At 53.5% G+C, this 25014-nt stretch overlaps 10 protein-coding genes across 10 annotated transcripts; 3 read left to right on the forward strand and 7 right to left on the reverse strand.

The window, feature by feature from the left end:
- Nucleotides 1-3500: 3500 nt before the first annotated feature.
- A1O7_05384 (uncharacterized protein) lies at nt 3501-4448 on the reverse strand (the record flags this gene model as incomplete). Its single annotated transcript, XM_007759394.1, has 1 exon — nt 3501-4448. One exon carries the CDS (start codon nt 4446-4448, stop codon nt 3501-3503), a length of 948 nt encoding a protein of 315 aa, XP_007757584.1.
- Nucleotides 4449-5172: 724 nt separating this feature from the next.
- Nucleotides 5173-6181, reverse strand: A1O7_05385 (uncharacterized protein; the record flags this gene model as incomplete). The annotated part of the gene is made up of 2 exons (XM_007759395.1): nt 5173-6112; nt 6162-6181. 2 exons carry the CDS (start codon nt 6179-6181, stop codon nt 5173-5175), a joined length of 960 nt encoding a protein of 319 aa, XP_007757585.1.
- A 721-nt stretch (nt 6182-6902) lies between these two features.
- A1O7_05386 (dihydroflavonol-4-reductase) lies at nt 6903-7907 on the forward strand (the record flags this gene model as incomplete). The annotated part of the gene is made up of 1 exon (XM_007759396.1): nt 6903-7907. The coding sequence occupies one exon, from the start codon at nt 6903-6905 to the stop codon at nt 7905-7907; it is 1005 nt and encodes a 334-aa protein (XP_007757586.1).
- A 705-nt stretch (nt 7908-8612) lies between these two features.
- On the reverse strand, nt 8613-10146 carry A1O7_05387 (uncharacterized protein; the record flags this gene model as incomplete). The annotated part of the gene is made up of 2 exons (XM_007759397.1): nt 8613-9748; nt 9801-10146. The coding sequence occupies 2 exons, from the start codon at nt 10144-10146 to the stop codon at nt 8613-8615; spliced, it is 1482 nt and encodes a 493-aa protein (XP_007757587.1).
- Nucleotides 10147-12290: 2144 nt separating this feature from the next.
- On the reverse strand, nt 12291-13270 carry A1O7_05388 (enoyl-CoA hydratase; the record flags this gene model as incomplete). Its single annotated transcript, XM_007759398.1, has 3 exons — nt 12291-12883; nt 12935-13072; nt 13126-13270. 3 exons carry the CDS (start codon nt 13268-13270, stop codon nt 12291-12293), a joined length of 876 nt encoding a protein of 291 aa, XP_007757588.1.
- Nucleotides 13271-13801: 531 nt separating this feature from the next.
- On the forward strand, nt 13802-14467 carry A1O7_05389 (uncharacterized protein; the record flags this gene model as incomplete). The annotated part of the gene is made up of 3 exons (XM_007759399.1): nt 13802-13870; nt 13923-14337; nt 14388-14467. The coding sequence occupies 3 exons, from the start codon at nt 13802-13804 to the stop codon at nt 14465-14467; spliced, it is 564 nt and encodes a 187-aa protein (XP_007757589.1).
- A 2159-nt stretch (nt 14468-16626) lies between these two features.
- On the forward strand, nt 16627-17790 carry A1O7_05390 (uncharacterized protein; the record flags this gene model as incomplete). The annotated part of the gene is made up of 1 exon (XM_007759400.1): nt 16627-17790. The coding sequence occupies one exon, from the start codon at nt 16627-16629 to the stop codon at nt 17788-17790; it is 1164 nt and encodes a 387-aa protein (XP_007757590.1).
- Nucleotides 17791-18180: 390 nt separating this feature from the next.
- A1O7_05391 (uncharacterized protein) lies at nt 18181-18705 on the reverse strand (the record flags this gene model as incomplete). The annotated part of the gene is made up of 1 exon (XM_007759401.1): nt 18181-18705. One exon carries the CDS (start codon nt 18703-18705, stop codon nt 18181-18183), a length of 525 nt encoding a protein of 174 aa, XP_007757591.1.
- A 1512-nt stretch (nt 18706-20217) lies between these two features.
- A1O7_05392 (MFS transporter, FHS family, L-fucose permease) lies at nt 20218-21710 on the reverse strand (the record flags this gene model as incomplete). The annotated part of the gene is made up of 2 exons (XM_007759402.1): nt 20218-21338; nt 21389-21710. The coding sequence occupies 2 exons, from the start codon at nt 21708-21710 to the stop codon at nt 20218-20220; spliced, it is 1443 nt and encodes a 480-aa protein (XP_007757592.1).
- A 1823-nt stretch (nt 21711-23533) lies between these two features.
- On the reverse strand, nt 23534-24606 carry A1O7_05393 (ribosomal RNA assembly protein; the record flags this gene model as incomplete). Its single annotated transcript, XM_007759403.1, has 2 exons — nt 23534-24493; nt 24547-24606. 2 exons carry the CDS (start codon nt 24604-24606, stop codon nt 23534-23536), a joined length of 1020 nt encoding a protein of 339 aa, XP_007757593.1.
- Between the last annotated feature and the right edge of the window lie 408 nt (nt 24607-25014).

Consider the following 25014-nt stretch of genomic DNA (forward strand, 5'->3'; position numbering starts at 1 on the left):
CTTCACGTCCATTACCTCCCCAGCAATCGGTTCTATATAGAGATTCACTGCCATGGAGAGTTTTCCTGGAAAATTTCACAAAAGCTCTGACACAGACACTCTGCCTATATTGGCAAGCTTCTGGGACGAATTCTATCAGAAAGAGAGCATGGGACGTACCGGGCCTCCGACAACGATGCTACACATCAAGGACATAGCGCATCGGCTGATCCTGCACTTCAATACATTCAATTCCTTTGTCAGAAAGAGAGATGAGTTTCTCGCAGAGGTGGCCAGCTACCTGACTGCGGCAAGGGAGCCATGTTATAGGGCATGGCAGCTACGGAACCTGGACTGCAAGAAAACAGCTCACCGGTATTTCGTGGACTTGCTGATGTTCTCTCACAACTTACAGTGGTTCCTAATACGAAAGCCGTTGCTGGGGGTTGGCGTCAAGGAGCCCTCGAAAGCTGAATTCTCACGTTATCTCTTTTCCGTCAGGCACCAGCGGGCAACTGTACAGATCGACCACCAGGAATTCCAAAAGTGCTTGGACCAAATTGATCAGTATCGCGACAAATACAGGAACCAGAGGGAGAGAGCCGTGCAAGAGCTACAGGAGGACATGGAGTGAGTACACCCACCCCAGTCATGACCGGTTGTCTCGGGACCCTGGATCGTCGACTACCCCTGGCCATCCCCATGTAGGTCTGAAACTAACAAGAATGCAGCACTTACGCACGAGAAGATCGCCCGAACAGAAAGATCCGAGAGTGTTTTCGTTGCCTACAAGATCTAATGCCCCGCCCCGGAAGAAAGGTTCCCCTGAGGTCTATCGCTCCCACCGACTTTCCATTGCCAGATGTTGCACTGATCGCAAATCGTTGGCATGCACACGTCGACAAATGATATGATAAAATGTCATTCGAACAACCCAGAATCGCCTGATGGTTGAAGGATGCGTTTGGAAATAGGGCAAGCAGTTGTCAGCACCTGATGCTCCTGTGGATTACTGCCCCCACCCTGGCGTGCTCTACTACTGCTGTAAGTGACCGAACCTGGAAGAAGAAGCTCCTCTGCCTGAAAGTGGAGTATGTGCTGGGGATACTGAACTCGAACGGAGAATGGATTTGGTGAGTGATGTGGACGTAACTGTGAATCACATCGGAATGATCCTATGACTAATGGACCAACCCCTGTGTATAAACCCTGGCAGAAAACAGGCCATGGATTGGCATGGGGAATTGTCACCGACGTGTGTACGTCATGTCGGAGTGTTGAACAAGAATACTGAAAGCTCATGGTCGAAATGCATTGACAGAGCAGCATCAGGATAAGTCGTGGACCTACGGAGAGCGTGTACCGTACCGTATGTAACCTTGACAAAGCCACGGCGAGCCAGAGCCACTATCTGACAAGTTGAGACCTCTCGTGAATGGCACACACGCTAGCGACTATCCGTGTTCCCCAGTGTCTTCTCTACACGGGTCCGCGCAGATGTTATGGCCGAGGGAAGCACAGTTCGCTACGGTCACACCTACAGTAGGTAACCACTCACCGTGATATAACCCGTTGACTGTGCTTGAATGGGCATGAGCACTGTGCTACGCCTCACGACTGATAAGGATGCATCTCCTAGCGGCGAGTCAACGAAGGAGTGAAGTCCTTATCGTAATTATCGAAGGACACATACTTATCGAACCGAACCCCTTCTTTGGTTTCATTGCTTTGTTATCTCCCTGTACCCTAACCACCGTCGAAGAACCCGCTTCGCCATGACACGACTTACCCGTGCATTGCCGGAGGCGACTCTTTACCTATTGGAACGCACTCCGCTCCGCGCGGTCCAGCCGCAACTCAGTAGGCTTACCTAGTACTAAAGATCTCTAAGGTCTAGAGACTTACCATTCATCTCCAAGGTCCCGAGGAACGGCAAATCAACGTCGAGTATGCGCCCTCGGAGGCTGACGCGGCCGTCGGTCCCAATTCGCCATATTCCCAAGGACTTCCGAAGCACCATCCATGTCATCGTACCGGCGGCGGCGTGGACGGCCCCGGTGGGACTCGCTCGGCCACTGGCTCGCGTAGTGGGCTTCATAGTCGTCGTCCCCGCTTCCGCCGCGGCACAAGCAGAGCAGGAGGGCGAGAACGACGACGACGGCGGCGATGATGCCGATGGTGACACCTGTGCTGATGGCCATGATGGTGATGGGTTCTGTTTCCAGGGACCTGGAAAGTAAGCGCTGTAAGTTTGCCTGGTTTTTTCCCCCCTCAGAATCTAAGCGCCGTAAGTTAGTCTCGATGTTGGAAACGGGAGGACTGGGATTATGTGTCGGTTAAGTTGAAAGTTTGAAGGACTAAATAGACAGACGGGAAGGCAGCTGGGCAGCGTGATGGGCACAAGGACTCTGGGCAGTTTGTGTGCTCTTTGTTGCTGGGTGTGTGAGCTGCTTCGATGGCTAGAGGGACATGACTGAGCAGAAGGGATCACTTGTAGTCATGTTCTGGACGAGAGAAAGACGCGATTCTGGAGGACAATACGTCTTTGTCCGAGGCAAGCAAGATGGCAGAGCTTCAAAAGCTCAACAGAAGATAAATGAGAAAGAACAAAAGAGAATTGACAAGAAGACAAGAGACAACAAATACTGAGCAATAAGCAATGACCGACCGCGCGGTGAACGTTGGACTCACATACTAACAAAGGATGCCCAGACTGCCTTGAGCACATGCCTTTGACGGAATGAGTCCAAAGAATAGCTTTCCTCAAAGCGATGGTGATAATGAAGGAACGGCTCGTCGCGGTGGCCAGAAGTCGAATTCAACTAATGATGTCAAGGCAGGAGTCCGATCCAGATGCTGCTGCAGGTGCTTGCGACCAGGTCTGTGTCTACGGACGCAATACAAACAGGGTACGGAGTAGGATCTGGAGACCGCCTACAATCCTTCGTATGTACGAGGCAGAAGCAACACATTACAGTAGCTACCTAGGTAGGTAGATATGATGGCATTCCGGCTGGCACCTATGGTACCTTACATACCCGCGGCTGCCCTGATGGAGGTTCATGCTGCTTGACGCCACCAAGCACATTCGCACGGTAATTGACATGCACCTCTCTGTGGTTGCATGGATACTTTTGCCAGTCTTGTGGTAGATGGCTAGTTGGACGAGATAGAAGTTCGGTTATAATGGATTCTTCCTCCGAGGGAAGGCTAGATCTAACCATTGTACCCTAGACTGAGATCGAGGCCTTGTCTCCCATGTAGGGACCATGTGCGATCAAAGACCTGGTGAGTGGGGCGCTTCAGAGAAGGGTGTCTGCAAGGGAGCATCGTTGGTGCTAACAACACACCCCCTTTGTAACTGAATCTGGGGCAGTCTTGACGGAGTGCCGAAGGAACCGACGTCGCTGAAACTGCTGTACTAGTACCGCTTGTGAGCGTTGAGATTCCATGATGTCCAAGCAGCACTACGGTCCACCTCAATCAGCCGCTGTCTCTTCATTAAGAAGAGATGCTTGACCTCAGTCAACATAATTCCGAACGAACTCTTCACCCCAGCCACTCAACGCGATCTTCAGCAGATCCTCTTTTTCGACCTGCTCCCTCCGGCTGAGGAGCTCTTCCAGGTCCCAATTAGCCCAAATAAACCTGCCCCTCAGGAACGCCGCATCCGTCTCCGCCTTGGCAGCAAGCCACACACACCAATGCGCAGGTAAACGTACATCGTCCTTCGCAAGATTGTTGTGTCCCTTCTTCGTCATTGCAGTGGGGATCTCGCCTGGTTGGAGGTTGAACACCGACAGAGTCTGCGCCTCCTCAGCCTGGAGAAAGTCGAAAATGTGCCATGCAGCGAGTTTCGAAGAGGCGTATGCTGAGAACCGGATCATGATATGGGGCGATACATGGGCAGCTCCCGTGGAGATGTTGATGATCACGGGTTTGGAAGTCTCGGTCGGAGTTGCAGTGGTGGACTGCAATTGAGGATGGGTCTTGAGGAATGCTTTGACGACTATCAACGCGCCTTTGACATTTGTTTCGAAGCATTGCCAATAATCATCAAGGTCGGATTCAGCGATTAGGGCGTTCTCGTCCAAATAGCCGGCGTTCGAAACGAGGACATCAACCCTACCAAACTTCTGGACAACCTGGGAGAAGACGTCGTCAATGGCTTTCGAGTCTGCAACATCGGCGCAGAAGGCAACACATTGAAAGTCGCGGTTGTTCTGAACCCTGGCCGCTTCTTCGATTTCAGATTTCGCACTGTCCAGCGAGGATTGTGTCCTGCCTGTAATTACAACGGCTCGTGCTTTTGCCTGCGCAAATGCTATAGCCGTTGCTTTTCCAATTCCCGAGCCGCCACCCGTGACGAGTACAGTCTTGTTTTGAGCAGAGAGTGAGGGAATGAGAGGATCCATGATGGTCGCAGGCGAATGATGCCATGTTGGGGTGAATGAAGGAACCTTATACATGTTGTATAGGACAGTCGAGTCTAGTTGGACGTAGACCCTATACCGACTTGGAGAAGTGATGAAGCTGTTGCGGAAGTCCTGGTCCTCTCGAATTTGTATTCAGGTCAAGAGCCTCAAAGTGCGCTCCACTCTTGAGGAACTCCTTGCTTCGAAGGGACATCATTGATTTATACTTGCATTCTGCCACGCCGAGAGGGCAGGGGAATACCGAGGTCCGAAGTAGTCCAGAGACTGTACGTAGGTGCTGTGATTTTCCATCTCTACTAACGTTCAGCCAGACATCGATGGCGCTGCGCAAGGAGTAATGCCAAGGACAGTCTGGAGTATCCAGAGGTGGAAACCCGTGTAATGAGGCCGCATTGCCGATCCTCAAAACACATGCAATTGCCGTCAGCTGATAGATGGGCCTTGAAAGCCAGGAAGCCGGGTTCTGCGTAAGCCAACCTGAAGCGGACGAACTGCGGACGAACTTCGTACGATTGGTCCGGATATGGCTCGTGGTAGACCTCGATAGGGTAGATCGCAGCTTGACTGCTGTATTGAGAGCAGAGGTTATGGCGTACGATGTTGTATTCGGCCGATGTCACACCCAGCTGGTTAAGGGATGAAAACTTCTCCGTATCAAGGTCGTCGATTTGCCGGGCATAGTTACCGACACTCGACTCCCGCTGGAGAGTATGTAGCGGTTCCAATATGTGCATATCCGCCGTGCTAGGTTATTCCATCATCGATGTCGAGCATTTGCAGGAATGCTGTAGCCCCGTGTCATGAAGTCGCCCTCGTTCGTCCCCTTGCCATCTGACTTCTTTGCGTACAAAGAACTGATGTTCTCATTTTCACGTCGTCTTCTTTTCCTGGCTTCTTCTTCCTCGAGTACTCGGGCGGTAAGACTGGCGGTCACTGCATTCTTAATGCCACTTGACGGTTTCGGAGTGGAAGTAACAGACTGAGGCGTGGATGATCGGGAGAGGTTGCCTGCGAGTGACTTGGTGTCCCCATTCGGTTTCCGATCTTGCAGATCCGCACCGCCTGCGGCAGGCTCAACTTTGCTGTCACCATTTGCTTTGCGTTTCTTGCTTCCACTGGCTTTCTTGAGAGAGTGGGTGAGACCAAGAGATCTCAGAGTCTCTATCCGTTTCATGACGGAAGCCTTGTCTTTCTCCGTGCTGGGCAGGATAGGGACGACGTCTCGCTCTTCGTATGGCGTCGTACACTGCACACATTTCCCCTCGCTTTTCATCTCTTTGATTGCTTCGTGGGAGAAAGCATGGCCGCAGGGGACGAGATAGACTGCCTTCACGTTCGGGCCGAGTGCTTTTGAGGTAACGGGACAGATCCATCGCTCCGACCGAGTCTCTTCATCGTATTCTGTCTCAAAAAGCACTTCGACAACATCCTTTAGGCTCTTGATTCGTCCTTGGATAAACTTCTCGTACTCCTCTTTATCCACAGAAATGGCCTCGGCAGGGAGCAGAAATTGTATGATGGCGTCTTTGTTGTATAGATCGCCCGAGTAATCGGAGACCACGGGTTTCATGAGCGGTCTGAGAGAGACAGGGCATGTAGCCCATCGATGAGCCAGGTGCTCTTTTTGCTTGTCTTTCAGTTCTGTCGCAGTGGGATTTCGAGCGGCTTCCTTGACGAGCTCGCGTCGTGTAGGGATACTGACACACATTAGCACAGGGAAAGGCATCTGGACACAGAATATCTCACCTCCCTCCATCATTTCCCATGCTGCCGGCTTTTGGGGATGGTGTATGGTGCTGCTGCGAAAAACAAGCAGGTCAAGCCTATGGAAGCCTTGCGGTCGGTGTTGGAGCGCTTTCTGTCCCGCCACGCACCAAACGACGAAAGGTTCCCCTCACGTTCGCTCTCATTTCACTTGCACATACTCACATTCACAGGTTTCTAACGACTTCCTTGCGGAACACCTGATGAGGCTCGGATCTGGCTCACTTCTGTAAGTGAAGGGCTTTATTTGAACGCTTGAATACCTATGTTCTGCTCAATCGACATGCGGAGAATCCTAGGCACAATGGCAACGAAATGCCTACCAAGCAGATATGCGGCTCTAACTCGTGCCATGTGGAGAGGAAACACTCCCTTCGCCGGGTTTAGCGGAGATGAGGTCAAGCAACTCCATCACCAGGCGAAGCGGGTAATAGCAAGTCCATGGAAAATCTGCAAGGGCTGAAATGCCGTTAATGGTGATATGATAATGACGTGACGACGATAGACTTCAGCTCTGATTGATCAACAGGGACATTATCGGGGTCTTTTCTATCCACGGGCTTTTCACCGACAACTGCCGAGTGAGTTTATCAGGGCCTCGAAAAATCTATATAACAGAATCCCATACTGCGTGTTCGATCAGGTCTTGTCAAGTCCATCTGCCCTCAACAGACCCTAATACGCCAGCAATCCAGAAGAAACTATTTTTATAACCCCGACAACATGAGAGTCCTCCTAACTGGCGGTTCAGGCTTTATCGCCGCTCACTGCGTCGACTTCCTCCTCCAACATGGCCATAGCGTTGTGTTCACTGTGCGCTCAGACGAGAAGGGGCAAAAGATCCTGAAGAACCACCCCGACCAGCCCAAGAACAAGCTCAGCTATGTGATCGTGGGAGATATTGCCAAGGAAGATGCCTTTGACGAAGCAGTCAAGTCAGATCCTCCCTTTGAAGGAGTTCTACATACGGCATCGCCATTCCACTTCAACGTGACAGACCCCAAGAAAGATCTGTTAGACCCGGCCATCATCGGCACGACGGGGATCCTCAAAGCCGTCAAGAAAAACGCACCCACCGTCAAGCGGATAGTCATCACTTCCTCATTCGCCGCCATCCTCAACGCAACATCGCAGGAGAAGGTCTACTCCGAGAAGAACTGGAACCCCATCACCGAAGAGGAAGCGATCCAAAACCCAGCAAACGCATACCGCGCGTCGAAAACCTTCGCCGAGCGCGCGGCGTGGGAATTTGTGGAGAAGGAGAAGCCCAACTTCGACATCGCGACAATCAACCCTCCGCTAGTGCTCGGACCTGTCGTCCACTACCTGAACTCCCTCGACAGCATCAACACGTCCAACGAGCGCGTGAGGAATATGATCCAAGGACGAACCAAGGAGTCCGGCCTTCCCCCTACAGGTGTCTTCATCTGGGTGGATGTGCGGGATGTTGCCCTCGCTCATGTCAAGGCCCTCGAGGTCCCCGAGGCGGGTGGAAAGCGCTTCTTCGTCACTGCAGGTCACTACTCGAACGCTGATATCGCCGGGATTATCAAGAAGAACTTCCCTCACCTCGCTGACAAGCTACCGGCGGAGATCAAGAGCGACAAGCCCGCCGACGTCTATGACATCGACAACTCGAGAAGTAAGCAAATGTTGCGCCTGAAGTACAGGACTCTGGAAGAGAGTATCACGGATACGGTCAAGTCGTTGCTAGAAGTTGGCGCATAAAAATGCGCGGAGACACAGCGAGTCTAAGGGATCACATTTCCGGCCACCGATGGCGCGACATAGACATACAAGCTTTTGAATATAGAGGGCTACAATAGACGTCGAGATCTCGGTGTACCACTTTTGCCTTCAGTCCAATTGACCTTTTGACTATATACATCACGCATACTGTGTAGCGTCGGGTTTACAATTCCCCAAGGCATGATCCACAGCAATATGGGCACTGGAGCACGTATTATCCGTTGAGGGACCTCATCTGCACGGTTTGGATTGTTCACCACGTAGGCTCAATTCGGTCAGGGGGAGTAGCACGACAGACTCGCATGATGGGCCTCCTTCGCACCGCCGCGGACAAAGACTAGGTACAGGTCGTCTAACATGACAGGTCGGTCGTGGGCATCAAAACATCTACCCGTCAGGGTCCATCGGAGGCCGATGTCGCAGAATATATAGGTGCGAGGCTACCGCACTGATGGGGTCATGGCTCCCGCGTCATCATACACCCAGCAGTACGGAGTAGAGCAAGATTGCTTGAACATCAGCGGATCCTGATTCCCGGCATGTTGACTTTGAATTCATTCCTACATTCATTCATATATGCTTTTATAAATACCCTGTACGCGGCGTCCCCGTGTGACGCGTTCTTGTCTTCAAGCACATCGCCGCACAAGTCCCCAACTGAGCTACCTCATATTAACTCTTAACTCACAATGCAATGAACACGGACTTCAGCTCGGTCCAGTAATCCGTCGAGTACTTGCTCAACTCGCGCCCGTCGCCGCTCTGCTTGAACCCCCCAAACGGCATGTCAATGGCCATGGTTGGGCTCGTGCAGTTGACGCCCACGGATCCCGCCTCCAACAGCTTGGCGACGCGCAGCGCACGCGAGATGTCCCTGGTAAACACGCTCGCATACAGGCCGTACTCGGTGTCGTTGGCGCGCTTCAGCACCTCTTGCTCGTCCGTAAAAGTGTTGACGCAGACGACAGGGCCAAAGATCTCCTCCTTCATGACTTTCGAATCCTCGGGCGCGTTGGCGATGATGGTCGGCTCGATGAAGTAGCCCGTGGTCCCCTCGCGGCCGCCGCCGAGGGGCATGTCGAGCTTCTGCTCCTTGGCGTAGTTGAGGTAGCTCATCACGCGGTCGAACTGGATCTTGTCGGCCTGGGGCCCGCGTCGAGTGCCCGCGACGGTAGCGTCGCCGGAGACGCCCATCTGCGTCATTGCCGTCTTCATCGCGTCCATGAACTGGTCGGCGATGTTGGCGTGCACGTACACTCTCGAGGAAGCGATGCAGGCTTGGCCCGAGTTGGCGAGGATAGAAAAGGCGGCGGCAGGGACGGCCTTTGCCAGGTCGGCGTCGTCGAAGATGACCAGCGGGCTCTTGCCGCCGAGCTCCAGGGTGACGTTTTTGAGGTTGGATTCGGCGGCCGCCTTCTTGACGGCGCGGCCGGCAATGACTGAGCCCGTGAACGACACCTTGCGGATGTCCATGTGCTTGGCGATGGCCTCGCCGCAGGGTCGGCCGAAGCCGCTCAGAATGTTCAGGACACCCTTGGGCAAGCCGATCTCCTGGCAGAGCCTGGCGACCACGAGGCATGACAGGGGCGATTTCTCCGAGGACTTAAGGACGAGCGTGTTACCAGTGGCGAGCGCGGGGCCGACCTTGTTGATCAGCATGAGGAGAGGAATGTTCCAGGGGATGATGGCACCGCAGACGCCGAAGGGCTGACGGAAGGTAATGTTGACGAAATCTTTGGTGTTGAGCGAGGAGTCGCCCTGAACGTCGAGCGCTCTGCTGGCGAAGTATCGGAGGATCTGGACAGCGACGTGACCGAAGACTGCAGGAGGTCAGCAATGCGTCCGATGATAAAAAGGTATCATGGCACTTACAATCGCCAATATAGGGCTTGCCCATGCTGATGGCTTCTAGGTACCCGATCTCCTCCAGGTTCTTCTCGATCGCGTCGGCCAGTTTCTCGATGTATCCTTGTCTATCAGACGCTGAGAGGGCTGACCAGGCAGGGAAAGCAGCTTTGGCGGCTTCGACAGCCGCGTCGACATCCTCGGCCCCGGCCTCATAGACGGAGGCGGCGAACTTCTCATTGTTGGGGTTGACGATGTCGAACTTCTTTCCAGACTTCGATGGAACAAATTCGCCGTTGATAAACAGACGGTCTTCGATGTGCTTTGGCTTGTAACCCTCGGTAGGGGCGTCGGTGGTCGCTGAAGGAGCCATGGGTGAAGACTGGGAAGTGCGAAGTTATCTGGATGATAATGCTGCTGGTGGTCGGCTGCGTGTTCAAAGAAGTCGGTGACAAGCAAGCAGCTGAAGTCTGGGAACCAACAGGGATTATATACTCCGTATACTCGACAGATCCCCACCGAGTCGAGGTCAGCTTCGAGAAAAGCTCGATCCTCCCAGCAATGGTCACCAGTCATCGTCGACCAAAGCTCCCAATGGGTCTAGTAACATGTCCATCAGCAAGGCCAGAAGCATCCAACCCTTCGGCATAAAATCCGCCGCGATCGCCCGAGGCAGGCCAAAGACCTGGATACACGATTCGTGAGCGAGGAGTGACCCTGTACAGGAGCATATTCCTGAAGCATCAAGCCAGCGGACCGTGAGATCCACCGAACTGGGAATACGGGCTCTATCGATGAACTCCATCCTGGTTCCAGTACCCCACTAGGAGGCAGACTTGCAACAAGGCCTGAATAGCAAGCGAATGAATTCCAGCGGGTTACATGCGCGGTTCCCGATCCGGTTGGCAAGGTGTCGTTCCAGCCAGGTCCTGTACAATGCAGGTAAGCAGAAGCGCAACACGGCGGGCCTAACGAGGCTATGGAGTCTCGTTCGACTTCCGTGCTTATGTAGTATTTTGTGACACGACTAGGCAGGAGGATACTCAAGACCGGCCACGCGTGGCTTAATCATCCAGTGGTCGGTATCGCCTGAGTCATGCCAGGGAGAGTATGGTACAGCCGATGCACCCCCTTGTGAGGCTTGAAGGTCGCACCACTGTCGTACACCGCTGCTGTCGGTGACAGATTGAGGGCTACATGAGTCGGCTGTGGTTCGCGTTTCTCAGTCGATAGGACGAAGGATAGAAAATGCGAGGAGATAACGCAGCAATCCTCCGCCACTGGACGACCGCAACTTCTGCTTCCAAACTAATTCGGCTGATGGGTTGTCTGTCCACGCTCGCGTTCAGGATTGCCAAGCTGGCGTCTTACCCGTAGTACATGCTCGTGCTCCATACATATCATTACTAATTAGGCTCTAAAGAACGAGTTAAACGGACCCTGTCACTTCGGAAGATGCGACCCGACACAACCTCGAAAGCTTATGCGCAATTGGATAAGACGAAGCCAAATGCTCGCATTCACGTGTACGATCTCAAAGCTCCTGGTACGTACTCCGTAGTACTTCTGTGGATGCTCGTACTGTGTCTCACGGCGTCAGATCGTGCCCGACAAGTTGATCTTGCAGGTTGCCCTGGGGCCGAATCATACCCCAGATGATTTGTCAACAGAAGCCAGGCAAATGAGGCCACCTAGGGAATGCTGCGTGCTGGAGGCGTTGCGTGTCATGTACTGTGCTTCGTCCCTGTGCACAGAGATCAGGTCACGTCGCAGCCAGAGAAAACTACGCGGCGAAATGCTGGACCACTCGGCGATGATCTCTGCTAGTACGCGGTAGACGGTTTGTGGTATCCAAAGCCTTGGGCTGGAGCCTACCTGGGTACGCTTACACAGAATCTCATACTCGTACGTACGTATGTTCTGCACCTGTCATGCCGGTGAAGAATAGTCTCAACCATTTGGATAACCCTGTCCAAGACGCAGTTAGCTTCTACTGTGTCCACATCACACCCACTTGGTAGTCCGCTTTCCCATGGCATTTTGATTACACCAATCAGAGCACGTGGCAAATCAGGTCCGGAGAAGGCATGGATGTTGATCTTTCAAATTGGTACAATGTCGAGCTGGCTGGTAGTGTCATATTGGTGATGGCGGGATTTGACACATGTGAAGCGGAAAGGGAACGGCCGTATTCTCGACTAGCCTGACTGTTCGTACTAAGGGGAGAAGAAGGATAGGGTGTCCTCCTCACGTCAGCGTAGGAAGCCGGCATGGAGAGCTGAAGCGGTCTGAGCAGGCATGGAAGATCCGGAGTTAAGAGGTCGGGAGGAAGTGAACTCAGGCTGGTTGTAATCGGGCTTTCCAGCCTTGTCGGTCTATACCCTACCTGTCCGGCCGCAAGCAGTTAGAAGGTTCGCTGGATCATAGTATACACAGACTGCTAGGCCACCCTAGTGGGTGTGAAGCCCGTGGCCCGACGTTGATGCCGTCGGAACGTTCCGACAACTCTTCTCCGAATCAAGAATTGGTCCACTCAGGCTTCTTCTTATCGGCAAACGCTTTCATGCCGATTTTCTGGTCTTGACTACCGAATAGGCTGTGGAAGATGCGCCTTTCGTACTCGACGCCCTCTCTGATTCCGAGATCCTGACTCTTGTTGACAACCTCCTTTCCTGCGATAACAGCTACACGGCTGTAGCTTGCGATCTTCTCGGCCGTATCTAGAGCGCCCTCAAGGACTTCCTTATGACCGCCGTCGAAGGCTTTGGCAGCTAGGCCGTACTTCTCTGCATCTTCGCCGCTGAAGTTGTTGCCCGTGAGAATGATCTCCATGGCCTTGCTCTTGCCAAAGGCAGCTGTCAGGCGTTGTGAGCCACCTGCGCCAGGGATGGTGCCCAGTTTGATCTCAGGTTGACCGAAGTTGGCCGTCTTCGTACAGTATAGTATGTCGCACATCATGGCCAACTCGCAGCCTCCACCAAGAGCGTGGCCCGACACAGCTGAAATGATGGGCTTGCGGAGGCTTGTCAAGTAGGACCAGGGCGCAATGAAATTGTTAACATATGCTTCGGAAAAGGTCAAGGGAGCCATTTCCTTGATGTCCGCGCCGGCTGTTCATGAGGTGTCAGCTAGTATTTTGTTGCTAGTGAGGCTGGTTCTACCTGCGAAAGCCTTGTCATTCCCCGTGAGGACGATAGCACCAATATCATTGTCCTCTTCATACTTCTTCAGTGCGTCGTTGAGCTCGACGAACAGCGCACTTGAGAGAGCGTTGAGAGCCCTCGGTCGGTTCAGCGTGACTACTCCTATTAGCGCGAGAGACATCCCGTTATAATGCTCAAGCAAACCATACTTAGACCAACGCCAGGCCGGGGAGATGATACAATAATGTTGTCATAGCTGCTCGATGTGGACTGAAATCGGACCAGACGGGGAAGAGACCGTGGAGCAGCTGAGACAGCGGTCACTGGGCGTGACAAGAGTCTCAGAGGAATCATCGTGAAAGTTTAGGAAGAAGCTGGCAAGACATAGGAATTGCAGGTGAGCTTCTTAAACACAGAGTATTAAGCATTGGGAATGGCCGACGACAACCGCAGTTTCGAGGTCCTCGGCTGTGATGAGGCCGAAGTCTCGCCGGGACCCGCACTCGGACTAAGTGTTAGTCCGGTGTTTGCCCTAATCCCCCTTTTGCTCCGCATACGAATTGAGGCGTCAAGCGTTGGGCGTGTGGCGCAGTCGGTTTTTGTTTCGAAAACCTCCGCCCGACTTTCGAAAAGGCTGCGACCGACGAAAAAAAGACGTGGCTTCAGCGAACTTGCCTCCCTGATCTTGACCCTCCGCTAACCCTTTCAACTTGCTGTTTGTCGCGCGCCGACATCACCTTTGCGCCACGACTCTCGTCCTCTTCGTGTCTTTCAGTTGTTGACTTCTCCACGCGACTGCGTTTCGTTGAGGCTCGAAGCGTATGCGCCAAACCCTGCCCAGCACAATCCACACCTGTTTCTGTGTCACCTGTCGCTGCTAGCAACATGGACGGGCCCGAACCTGAGACGACACCGTTCGACGCCATCAGTACACAAGGCAACAGGCTATTAAGAGTATGGACTAAAGGAACACTTGAGTGACCGACCCAGCTAACCAGCTTGCTAGCAATACCAAACATACCTCGACAAATGCACTCCCTATGTGGCCTACCGATGGGCGTCGACAGGCGCCATACTCGTCCTATTCTTCCTTAGGATCGTCATCGCACAAGGCTGGTACATTGTAGCCTACTGTCTCGGCATCTACCTGCTCAATCTCTTCCTCGCATTCCTCCAGCCTAAGTTCGATCCCAGCTTGTCGCAGGATGAAGGTATTGAGGATGGTGAAGGCTCTTCGCTACCAACAAAGCAAGATGATGAGTTCAGGCCTTTCATCAGAAGGCTGCCCGAGTTCAAGTTCTGGCACGCTGCAACGCGTGCAATCACGATCAGCTTTGTTTGCAGTTGGTTCGAGGTGTTCAACCTGCCGGTGTTTTGGCCGGTTCTCGTCATGTACTGGCTGATCTTGTTTTCTCTGACGAGTAAGTTGTACCCACATTCCGCTACGACCTACCCACTGACGATCTATCAGTGAGACGGCAAATACAACACATGATCAAATACCGCTATGTACCGTTCTCTTTCGGGAAGGCCAAATACTCAGGCAAATGATGTCGGACTCGGTACAGCCATGGATGATATGTTTTTTCTCTTCAGATTTCGATGATCACAGGAGAGCCCGGTCAGAATGGGCATTATGGCATCATGGAGGATTGTACATTACGACTGCGTTCTTCTTGCTACCTGGGCCGAGACTGGCAGCCATAATTTGTGTCCATTGCGATGCAGGCAATTGTCGGTTGGGCAGCATACTAATGTGGCGGATAGAACGAACGAGCTCACCTGAACCGCTTGTACTTGCCACGAATCCGAGTCTGAATGAGTTCCCTTGAAAATGTTTCTGCAGGTCCCTCCTCGACGCCCTTTGCATCCGGGGTTTGCACACCCCAAATCTCGCTCAGCATTGTAAGGAGGTCTTGTCAAGTTCCCCCTCTTCGGGTTGGGACGTCAATCTTCTTCCTTCCTCGTACCGGCAGGACTGATTCTAAACGCCCTTGTCCTTCGAAACGATACGTCAAGCAGATGCATGGATGTGGCCGGTCCAGATCATGATGCAGACGTCCAACGGCACACGATGCAGGTGCATATACCGAGTACGATTAGAGGTGGCCGTACCACGGGCCGGAGGCCTTAACAGGTCAATGCGGTCAGCTCAACCGTCACCACATAAGCCCATGTGGCCAGTCCCCGAAAGAGCTGCCAGCCTCGTCAGTTTGATGGAGACGACATAATTATTGGCTGACAATCTAGGACAGAGCAAAAAGACGCAATCAAGCCGTGCATTTAAAAGTCCATGCTACCAATAAACCCAGTGTTGCCATTACGCTTCTCGGTTATGTGAGCTACGAGAACCTTTCGCATCGTAAGCTTGCTCACACCTTTGCGTCGAATCTCAATCTCTCACCTGGGCTTCTTTGTGACTTGATCCATGGGAGCGTCTTAGGACGGGTAGTTGTTTACCGTGCTAAGGGCATGGGCTTCCCCTTCGAAGGATCCTGGTCGCTCATCCAAGTATCGAGATGAAAGGGCTTCACCGGCCAACCTAATGGCATCATCGATCTTGCACTGTCCGGAGGGTACTGAGGCCCGACTCGATTCTCACCACATGAAACTCAACTTTGACCTGACGAGTCGGCGTACATATAACTTCATCGCATGCGGCTGACAGAAAGTGCCAGACTCACAGTACTCGTTCCGAAATATCATCACCCCGGCCAGACCACAACCGGTGACACATCCAGGTTCCATTCGACAACATACAGACGTCTACGTTCTTATCAGGGATACTCTGCCTTTTCCCTGTCGGCGCTGTGGCTGCTAAACCTACTCTTACCGGCCGTCAAACCACCAACGACAACATCGGGCTCTACCTCGACGGTACGAATTTCGACGTCCAATACTTGCAGATCCAAATCAAATTGGCTGCACCCACCTAGCACCGGTTAGGCAGTAACGAGGACTACGATGTGTGCTAAGCCCCGGTCACCCGCCAGTGACTCGAGGGTGAACCTTAGGGTAATAACCACTGCGTGCTACCGTCGACATTAACACTCTGTATCTGTAAAAGAAAGAGCATGATGAATCGTGAATGTTTCACTCTCCATCTGATACTCCAATAACGGCCAGCCACCTCAGATTCCTACCAGGTACGCTCCTCCCTTAGTCATAGCCACAACACCACGCAGACACGTCTTTCTGGGGAAAGGTGTACGGCCTACGCCCGCGTCGCCAAGTCAGTCTTTCTCTATCGCCTTCCGCATCTGGGAGTGTTTGACAATAGCATGCAGAAACACTGACCTCCTCAGCAAAAGCACCCGCATACGCACTTTTCTGTTGCCGCCCTGGCCCAGCCCTATCAAATGGGGCTTTCAATGTTTGATGGAGTACCACCAGAGACAAGTCCGCTGCTCGTCCTGCTCGTCACACATTGGACACTTGTGACGGCCATTTGCCTGTATGACCTTTTACCATTTCCAGTAAGCCTCAAGACGTTTGCAGCCCCTCCACAAAAGGCTGGAGACGTACGGGTACACTGGCTCACACACCACTATTTCGTCACCATTGCAGGCAGGCGACAAGAATCAATCTTTGCCCCCAGAGAGGGGTCGCGGAGGGGTCTATGGCTACGAATACATATATGCGGCCTTGAGCATCATTCGTGAGCGAAATGATTCAGTCGTGGACGGATGTGTGGCCTGTTCCGGCTCGACATGGCGTTTCGCAAAGGGACCTCCCTAGTGGTCCTCCTCTCACTCATCTCGAAATCCAACGCTGCCGTCCACTTCGAAAGCTGGTACGGACAGTTCAGAGAGGTCTTGGAGGAAATCGTGCGGGGCGATTGCCAGCAAGAGTATCAGGTATACCTCACCAAGGAGGCGCCGAAGGACTACCTGAGCATGACCATCACGCCTGTCGTTGATTGTATTCTTGAGCACCTGAACGAAACACGGAAGTCCAACATTGCCGCCGCCGCAGTCCTACTAGGTCTCCTGCCCACCACATTGGGCGGTGTCGGTTCGACCACTGTCGAAGTCGGCCTGGTTGCCCTTCGACGACCGTTCCTCGCCTTTCTGCTGGCAGCTGGCGCCCCGGCTGTGTCCCCACTTCGAACGTTCGACTATGTCGACACGAAAGAGCTGCTTGCCAAGAAGCCCGGAACAGCCAAGATCGTGACAATGGGATCAACTGCGAACACGCTGATCTCCTCCTTTGAGTATGTCATGGCCGCTAGCGCGGTCGTCAACCTGGCTGTTGTGAGCTACGAACTCTGCATCCAAACCGTGTGCTCCTTTGCTCCCGAGGACGCCTTCTTGCCTGCGCTCTGGGCCTTCCTGGCCATCGCTGTCCACTTCTTTGGCACGTGGTCGGTCTATCTGCGTACGAGAATCATGCTACTTGAGCCGAAAGCGACCAGGTCTTGGACACAACACATCTGGAGAAGGATCTGCGCAGAATTCACACCGTCGGCGGCAAGAGAAGTGGCCAGACTGGAAATCAGGGACGAAACATACCTGTACATCTTTCTGAGCTGGTTCACCTCCATGGGGACCGTGCTGCACATCGTGTACGGAACGCTGGCCTTCTCAAGCATCTTGTTCATCTCGACCAGCGACGCCGTCACGGTGGTGGCGAGATATCTTGCTTCAACGTTGGTGTGTCGGGCGATTGTCATGTATGAATTGAGTGGGCTGAGGCAAGTCACCACTCACAGGAGGAGCGGTTCTCATGGCGGACCGGAGTTCATGCCTCTGGAGCCGCGTGCGGGCCACTCCCTGCTAAATATTGGTCGCAGTCATTCATGGCAGAGCAAGATCTCAGGTCGTACAGAAGAATGGCAATTGCTGCGCTCGTCAGGAAGACACGGCGAGGCATGATGGGAGCAGCGGGGAGCTCATCTGGGAACAGAGCAACGGGGCAGCAAGCACCTTCGAGGTGGAAGGAGGGGGAATACTCTTGTAGATGGAAAGTCGGAGGACTTTGATTCTGCATGTGGCTCAGGTTCAGATGTGATTGGATTGATCTTTGCAAGTCGGAGATGGTGAAGGAACACACGAGCTCAGCCTTTGGTCCAAAAGCAACCTTAGTCGTCGATTTCTTCGCCACTGGCACGCTCACACTTGCACACAGCCGTCAATCGATAACGAGCCGGTCAGTCTGGGACATCTGTGAGCGTCCTAGCAGGGGAGAAGGAAGCAGGCATTTCCTTTCCCTCCTTCTTCCCGTGGTCCCATCTTCAAGCATACACCCATCGGTTCAAGTCGTCCTCAACTCTGTTGCCCGTCTTGCAGCATCATGGCGCCGATCTTCGCCATCAGCTCTCCGGTATCGGACAGAACCCTCAGCAGCTCGACCTTCAACGCCCCAGCGCCATCCTGACTAGGACTCATCACAAGCCACGTGGCGAAATCGGTCGTCACCTCGTCGCCCGTCTTGAGCACACTCGTCAACTTCCCCGTGAAGACCACTTCGGTCTTGCCATCTGGCGGACTAGGCATGAGGAAGACCCTATCGAGATAATGTTGCAGGTCGACGATCGGTCCTGCAGAGGGGTTGATCATGGAATCGTGGAGTCGTCGCATCGCATCTTTGCCGACGGAAGGCTCTGGGACGACATGGAGGACGCCGTTGGGGTGGAACTGCTCGGCGTAGGCGTAGTCGGTGGACGCTTGATCCCAGGATGTCAAGATGGAAAGGATGACATTCAGTATGCCAGCAGGCACGGAGGAGGCGTTGAAGAAGGTGTAAGGGTCGCGATTGTATAGAGTCGGGCGAGCAGTCGAGAAGGTCATTCTGATAGGGTTAGGGGAGGTAATTATATGCTTGCTTGCCTGGGAGTCGACTTGAAGGTAGAGTGGAATGAGCTGGAGACCGAGGTACCTATAGGACAGTCGATCCGAATTGACTTGAGCCAAGGTCAGGTCAAGTCAGAGGTGTGGACGTGCCGTTGCGTTTTAAAAGCCAGTTCTTCGGCCAAGCAAGCGAGCTCGACTATACCCCTTCGCCCACAGAGGAGCGGATATGTAGACTCACTCTGAACCAGTCAGTGAGCTCGACCACGTCGCACGAGCAGGCGGGGTCCATACATACAGTACATCTCACAAGCCTTAGGCGCACCAATGTCAGAAGTCAGAACCCAATCCTTGGTCCGAGTCCTTTCTTTGTGCTACCTTGGGCCACCCATTTCACGTACAGCACATTGTACAGAGCTTGGCAGCCAGGCGGCCACCCAGCTGGTCGATACCGAGCTAGCATACGAGGCGGACGAGGTCGTCCGTACCTGCACTGTGTCGTGTACGGAGTATGTGGCTTGGCATTGTCGCAGAACACATTACTCTCCATACTGTAACTCAGGCAGAAAGTCAAATTGGAAAGGTGGTCGACGCTCGCATGGAAGAAGACAGAAGCAGAAGTCGAAGTCGAAGTCGAAGTCGAACCCGAGGAGTGGCAGTCCTCGTATTACTCCGTAATCCCAGTGAGTAATTATGGATGAAAACATCCGATCACTTTGTTCTGATGCAGTATCAACCAATGACTCTGAACACTGCTACAGTACCTTTTTGCCTTGTATTTGATAGGGACAGGGACAGGGGGCATTCGAGCTGGGGTACGGAGTACGGAGTACATGTGGGACAATCATGCCGCGTGAATGAAGTCCAAATTGTCTGATTGACCTTGACCGATTTTGGCAGTTGTCTTGATCGCCCGAGTTCTCGTCCCACACGCATCAGCTCGATCAGAGAACAGCTCAAGACAAGTCGAGCACGACACCAGTCGAGGACAGGGGTATCCGTTCTGCGGGACTGAGTGGACTTCATCGTAGTGCATAACTACCCCATACAAGTACTTCGTACTCCTTGTCTGCTCTGAACTGGACGCTCTTACTTCCTACTTATTCTAGTCTCGTCGCAGCAGGTGGAAATACATACCTTTGACTTTGGAGCGATGTGTCTCTCTCGTGACATGCGTGTTTCGTACCGTCGTTGCGCCAGTCACCGTTAGAGGTAGCGTTACCGTTACCCTCACTACCATCACGATCTGATGGGATCGGTTCACTCTTCAGCGCTTGCAAAGGACATTTGGATGGTTAAGTTGGTTGAGGACGGCAATGTGACACACAAGTAGACAAGCAGGCATGCAGGCATGCAGACAAGCAGACAAGCAGACAAGCAGACTGGTGCCGGGATACATCCGAAAGAGTTCGGGCTTCAGCAAGCAAAGTGGTATTCTGTCTACCTGTGTCCTGAACCCTCGTCAACGTAGTCCCGTAATAATCTTCCTCTCCCTTCAGGCGCTGTCCTCACTCACACCTTCTCCACATTGACCGAGTTCTTCTTCTGCATTGCCTCGAAAGTCTCAATGTCCTTGATATCCCCAATGATGGTCCCGCGCCTCTCATCAACATACCCAATCTTGGTCTCGCGGAAGCCGTCGAGTTCCTTCTTGCACGCGGTGTTCAAGTAGATCGGGAACACAAAGCTGACGAAGAATCCAACCAGAGGCACGCACATGGCCTTGTGGTACGTCATCTTGTCGGCCGCGAGGCCCGTGAGGGCAGGGAACAGAGCACCGCCGCAGACCGAGGCCACGATCCAGGACGATCCTCTCTTCGTGTGCCGGCCCAATCCACGGATGGAGAGCGTGAAGATGGTGGGGAAGATGCAGCTCTCAAAGAACAACACCAGCGACAGGCACGCCACGCCACCTTCACCGTAGATTCCCATGGACAGCGCGATGAAGACCATGATCATCGTCATAAAGGCCAACAGCACCAATCGAGGCTTGATAAACATGAACATGCCCGCGGCGGCAAATCGGCCGATCGCGAAAAGAGCCTGCCCAATGGCGTATCGGTCAGAGGCAACGGCTGAAGACACCTTTGCCGACTCCTCGGTGTATTTGATGAACTGGGAAGCGACCGCCACTTGAGCACCGACGTAGGTGAATTGTGCGGCGACACCAAAGAAGAGCTTGTACTGCTTGGAAAGTGGCTTCTCCTGGTAGCCGGTCAGGTCGGAGCACTGCTCGGCTTGAAGAGCCATGTCGGCGTCTGTGACTTCGGGCAGAGGGCTGAAGAAGAACACGACCGCAAGCAGGAAGACGAAGGCAGCAATGCCGACATACGTCCATTGCACGTGGGACAGGTCGTCCGAGTTCGTGTCCTTGAAGAAAACGCGAGAAGCCAGCAGAGGAGCCACAACAGAGCCGATGGCTTGGAAGGACTGGGAGAGCTCGAGCCGGAACTCGGACAAGCGTGGAGGCCCGCAAGTCGCGATGAAAGGGTTGGCCGATGTTTCCAGCGTCGAGAGGCCGGAGCCGACAATGAAGAGAGAACCACAGAAGCCGGGGAACGACTTGTAGACCGCAGATGGCCAGAACATCAGCGCACCCACACCATAGATGCAGAGACCGGTGATAAACGTCCCTAGGCACAGGTTAGCACCACGCTCGGATCGCTTCCACACCGAAACATACATCGATAACCCCATTTTCGCACGATCCAGCCAGAGTATGTCAGCGGCCCGATGAAGTAAGCTCCAAAGTAAGAACCTTGTAGCCCTCCTGCCTTGGCCGCAGTGATGTTGAGCGAGTTCTGGAACTTTGCATTCAACACGTCGAGGAGACCATAGGCAAAGCCCCAGAGGAAGAACAGGACGGTGACAAGGGTGATAGGAAAGATGGACTGTCTAACTGTGAGCGCCGAAGCGCCTGTCAAGCCCTTGTTGGTTACGCTCTTGCGTTGCTGGTTGGCCATTGCGTCGGCATTGGAGGGCGCGCGTTCGACAATGTCCGCCATGCTGATGGGATGTGGTACGACCTTCAAGTAAGAACTGCGGTCGTGGGTGAGAGTCGTGTTGACACGGACGCCAGCAGTTGTTAAATGTCGCACGAGGGCGGGGGTACAACGACCGATACGGATTCACACGCGAGAGCTGCTGGATGTGGAATGATCAAGAGGATCGATTGGGAAGGAAGCCTGTTGATCGTGATGGAGAGAGCGTCATCTGAAGCGAGTGACTGGCCACCTTTATACATCCCGCGATCGAGAATGTCCGCCGTTGGTGGGGAGGATTATTCTCTCGTCAGTGCCTCCCAAGGCTACAGATCTGAAGTGCAAGCAGCCCATGCACGGTCTCGTCCCCGAGTGGATCAAAATGCAGAAGAGATCATTGCTCATAGCTGGAGAGTGCCGCCGACGAGGATCATGGGCAGAGCTTGACTCTTTCAAGCAAAGCGGTTTGTAAATCGGTCCATTTGACAAGGGTGCTTGTCGTGCTGGAAGCTGGGGAAGTGGAGAGAACTGCCCTCGCCCAGATTCTCCGTCTCTCGAGGACGACGTCAATTCGAGCGAGCTGTCATGAATGGCCGGGAAGCAGCGCAGACAGGGGTACATCAGCCCTCCCGGAACGGCGAAACTATTCACCAGGTTGCATTAGCTTCGGCGTGATTCGAGTTTCGCCGAGCAAGGGAACTGCTTGCATGGCACACTGTCACATGGTGTGTCTTCAATGAGAGTCGCCGAAGAGTGAGCTGAAGCTGTCATGATCGCGTTGGGTGGACTGCTGAGAAGGCAGCCCGGTGGTTGCTACCGATACACCGCCGTGAGCTGACGCAAATGTCAGGAGGGTCTACCGGGTATCCTACCGAGGACGCCGTCCACCAGGTGGAGTTTCATAGATAGGATTTGTTGCGTCGCATTCAGGTATGCGCGCATTACAAGCACCTTCATTCGTCCCGATGTCATGATCGCGGCTGAGCGTGTAGACTTGTGTGACTTGATCAGATTGCTGCCACTCCTGGGCGACAGGTGATTCTAGGCTTAACGTGTCCCATTATTCCAACGGGTTAATCATGAGAAGAGCGTGATCTGAATGGTCGCAAACACGGACGCCGCCAGGGCGAACATGCTAATCTTGATTCCCGCGGGCGGGCGTGCGTTTTCATCGAATCATGTCAAGCATAATGCATCCGACACTGTGATCCTTCAAGCTGGGAAAGATCATTCCACTTCTCCGGTATGAGGAAGACCGGAGAAGATGCGCTAGAAGGCGTCTGGAAGGAGTCTCAAGGCGCTGGGTGGAGGCGTCGGCTATGGTAAGGCGGGAAGCGGATAGGACATGCGAGGGATTCGCCGACCGATCTCTGATTCGCTGTCGATAGCCGGTCGGCGTTTGGATTTGTGCGAGGCTGCACCTGAGAAATCAGGGTGGAGTATTCCTGCAGCAAGGCCGCTAGCATTTGCAGATGGAGCCGAACGTTTTCTGCCATGCAAGATCATGCTGTCACATCGTTCTGGGCCGAGACCGAGATTGTGGAACTGCATGGAGACGGCCGTTGCCAAAAGAGAGATCCCGCAGTGCGTTCTTTCAAGATCGAAAACGCCGTCAGGCTCCAGACTTGATGTTGCGCTCCACAACTTTCGCCGCATAGCAGCGGGCACGTGTGATGGACCCGCAGCATGCAGCAATAGGCATGGACATCCGGAGGTGCTTGACCCTGTTGAATCTGTTCGCCGCTTGGCTAAGAAGATACAAGATCATTCCTCGTACCCCACTGGCGTCACCGACGCGCACTCAGCCGTTCCCGCTACTGGCGCAAAGCATTGCACGAGACGACTGCTTACCCTGCCGTCTTCTTGGACTTCTTAGTTTTTAACTTCTCCACCCCGCCCTCGTCCGTATGCTCCCTCTTCTTCTTCGGCCGGTCGATTGTGCTCTCTTTCGGAGCGACAAACGCTTGTTCTCGCTGTCGCTGCTTCTCATCTTTCTTCTGTTTTTGCTTTTCCCGACGCTCCTCCTCACGAGCCCTCTCTTTGGCGTGCTTGGCGAGGAAGTACTCGCCACTCTCAATCTGAAGGTCGATTTTGCTCTTCTCCTGTGGTGGTGGGAAGGGCGTATAGACCTTCTTAGACTTGTCTGTGACTTTGAGTGGTTCACGTCTCTTGCTGAGAGTCTTCTTCTTAAAATTGGGCAGAAATCGGTCCCAGCTTTCGTTTTTCAACGCGGGATCCTTTGCCAGCTCACGCTTGATCATAAGTTCTTTGACGTGGTAGATGGGGTGGATGTTGGCCATACAGTCCTCCACCACTCTTCTGACCTCTTTTAAGCCCTTGTAGCCACCCATGGCGCTCACGGTGTTTCCTTGCACCAGAATATAGGTATTTGTGAGGAGTTCGAGGGCCTTGAGGGTTGAGCCGTTGGGGCCGAGAAGTCGTTGACGACGCTTGACGAATCGCTCCTTGTTGCGAACCAGACTTCTGATCTTGATCACGTCGCACGCCACATCATCCTGCAGTATTTTGATGGCCTGTGGAGCAGGCACACTGCGAGCGAGTAGTTTGATGAGGTCCCTAGCATCTAGGATCGAGGCAGGATCGAATGTTTTCCTGGTTGTCCGAACTTCCATGCGGCCTTCGACCAAATCGAGTGTGCATGCGATGCCCCTCTTCTCCAGCGCCTTCGTGATCAAAGGCCACGCCTCTCTCAGATAGCGCTCGCGGTATTTGGGAAACAAGCACGCGAAGGATGACTCTTCTGCAAAAGTGCCACCGGCATTGTGCTCAGGTTTGAATTCGTCGACCTAGAGTGAAGTCAGCAGTCGGTATTGGCAGACCGAGACCAGGCACTGCAGACCTTCCACTTGTCTATGTCGTCCGTGTCCCACGGTTTATCTTTCTTATGTGTCGACGGCATGACTGTTGGTGCTAGGAATCGCAATCTATGGGCGGGTGTGTGAGGTGGAAGTGGCAGTCTACACTGTGAGGCTCAAAAGATTTGCAGAGGGCGGCTTAACCTCGGATGCTGCCAAGCCGGAAACTGCCATTGGCAAATATCGTGGAGCGCTCAGCCTTCTGTGGCTGTCACCGAGACGCTACTTAATTATAGCTGCATATAGAAGCGGGTCCTCCGACTTTAGAAGTGTTCAAGAGACTCGGCGCCCTTTTCCCAGGTTTCAAACATCACTCAATTGTGCCCTCAGCTGTCACCCACAATGCGGTGAGAGGCTGAGTACTTCCACGCAAAGTCCGTCGAGCATGACAAGGGCCAAACATTAGGCCACTCCACACGCGGGCCCAAATGCATGCCGTAGGGTCGATCACA

Source organism: Cladophialophora yegresii (genome assembly GCF_000585515.1).
Source record: "Cladophialophora yegresii CBS 114405 chromosome Unknown aczIN-supercont1.4, whole genome shotgun sequence".
Lineage (NCBI taxonomy): Eukaryota > Fungi > Ascomycota > Eurotiomycetes > Chaetothyriales > Herpotrichiellaceae > Cladophialophora > Cladophialophora yegresii.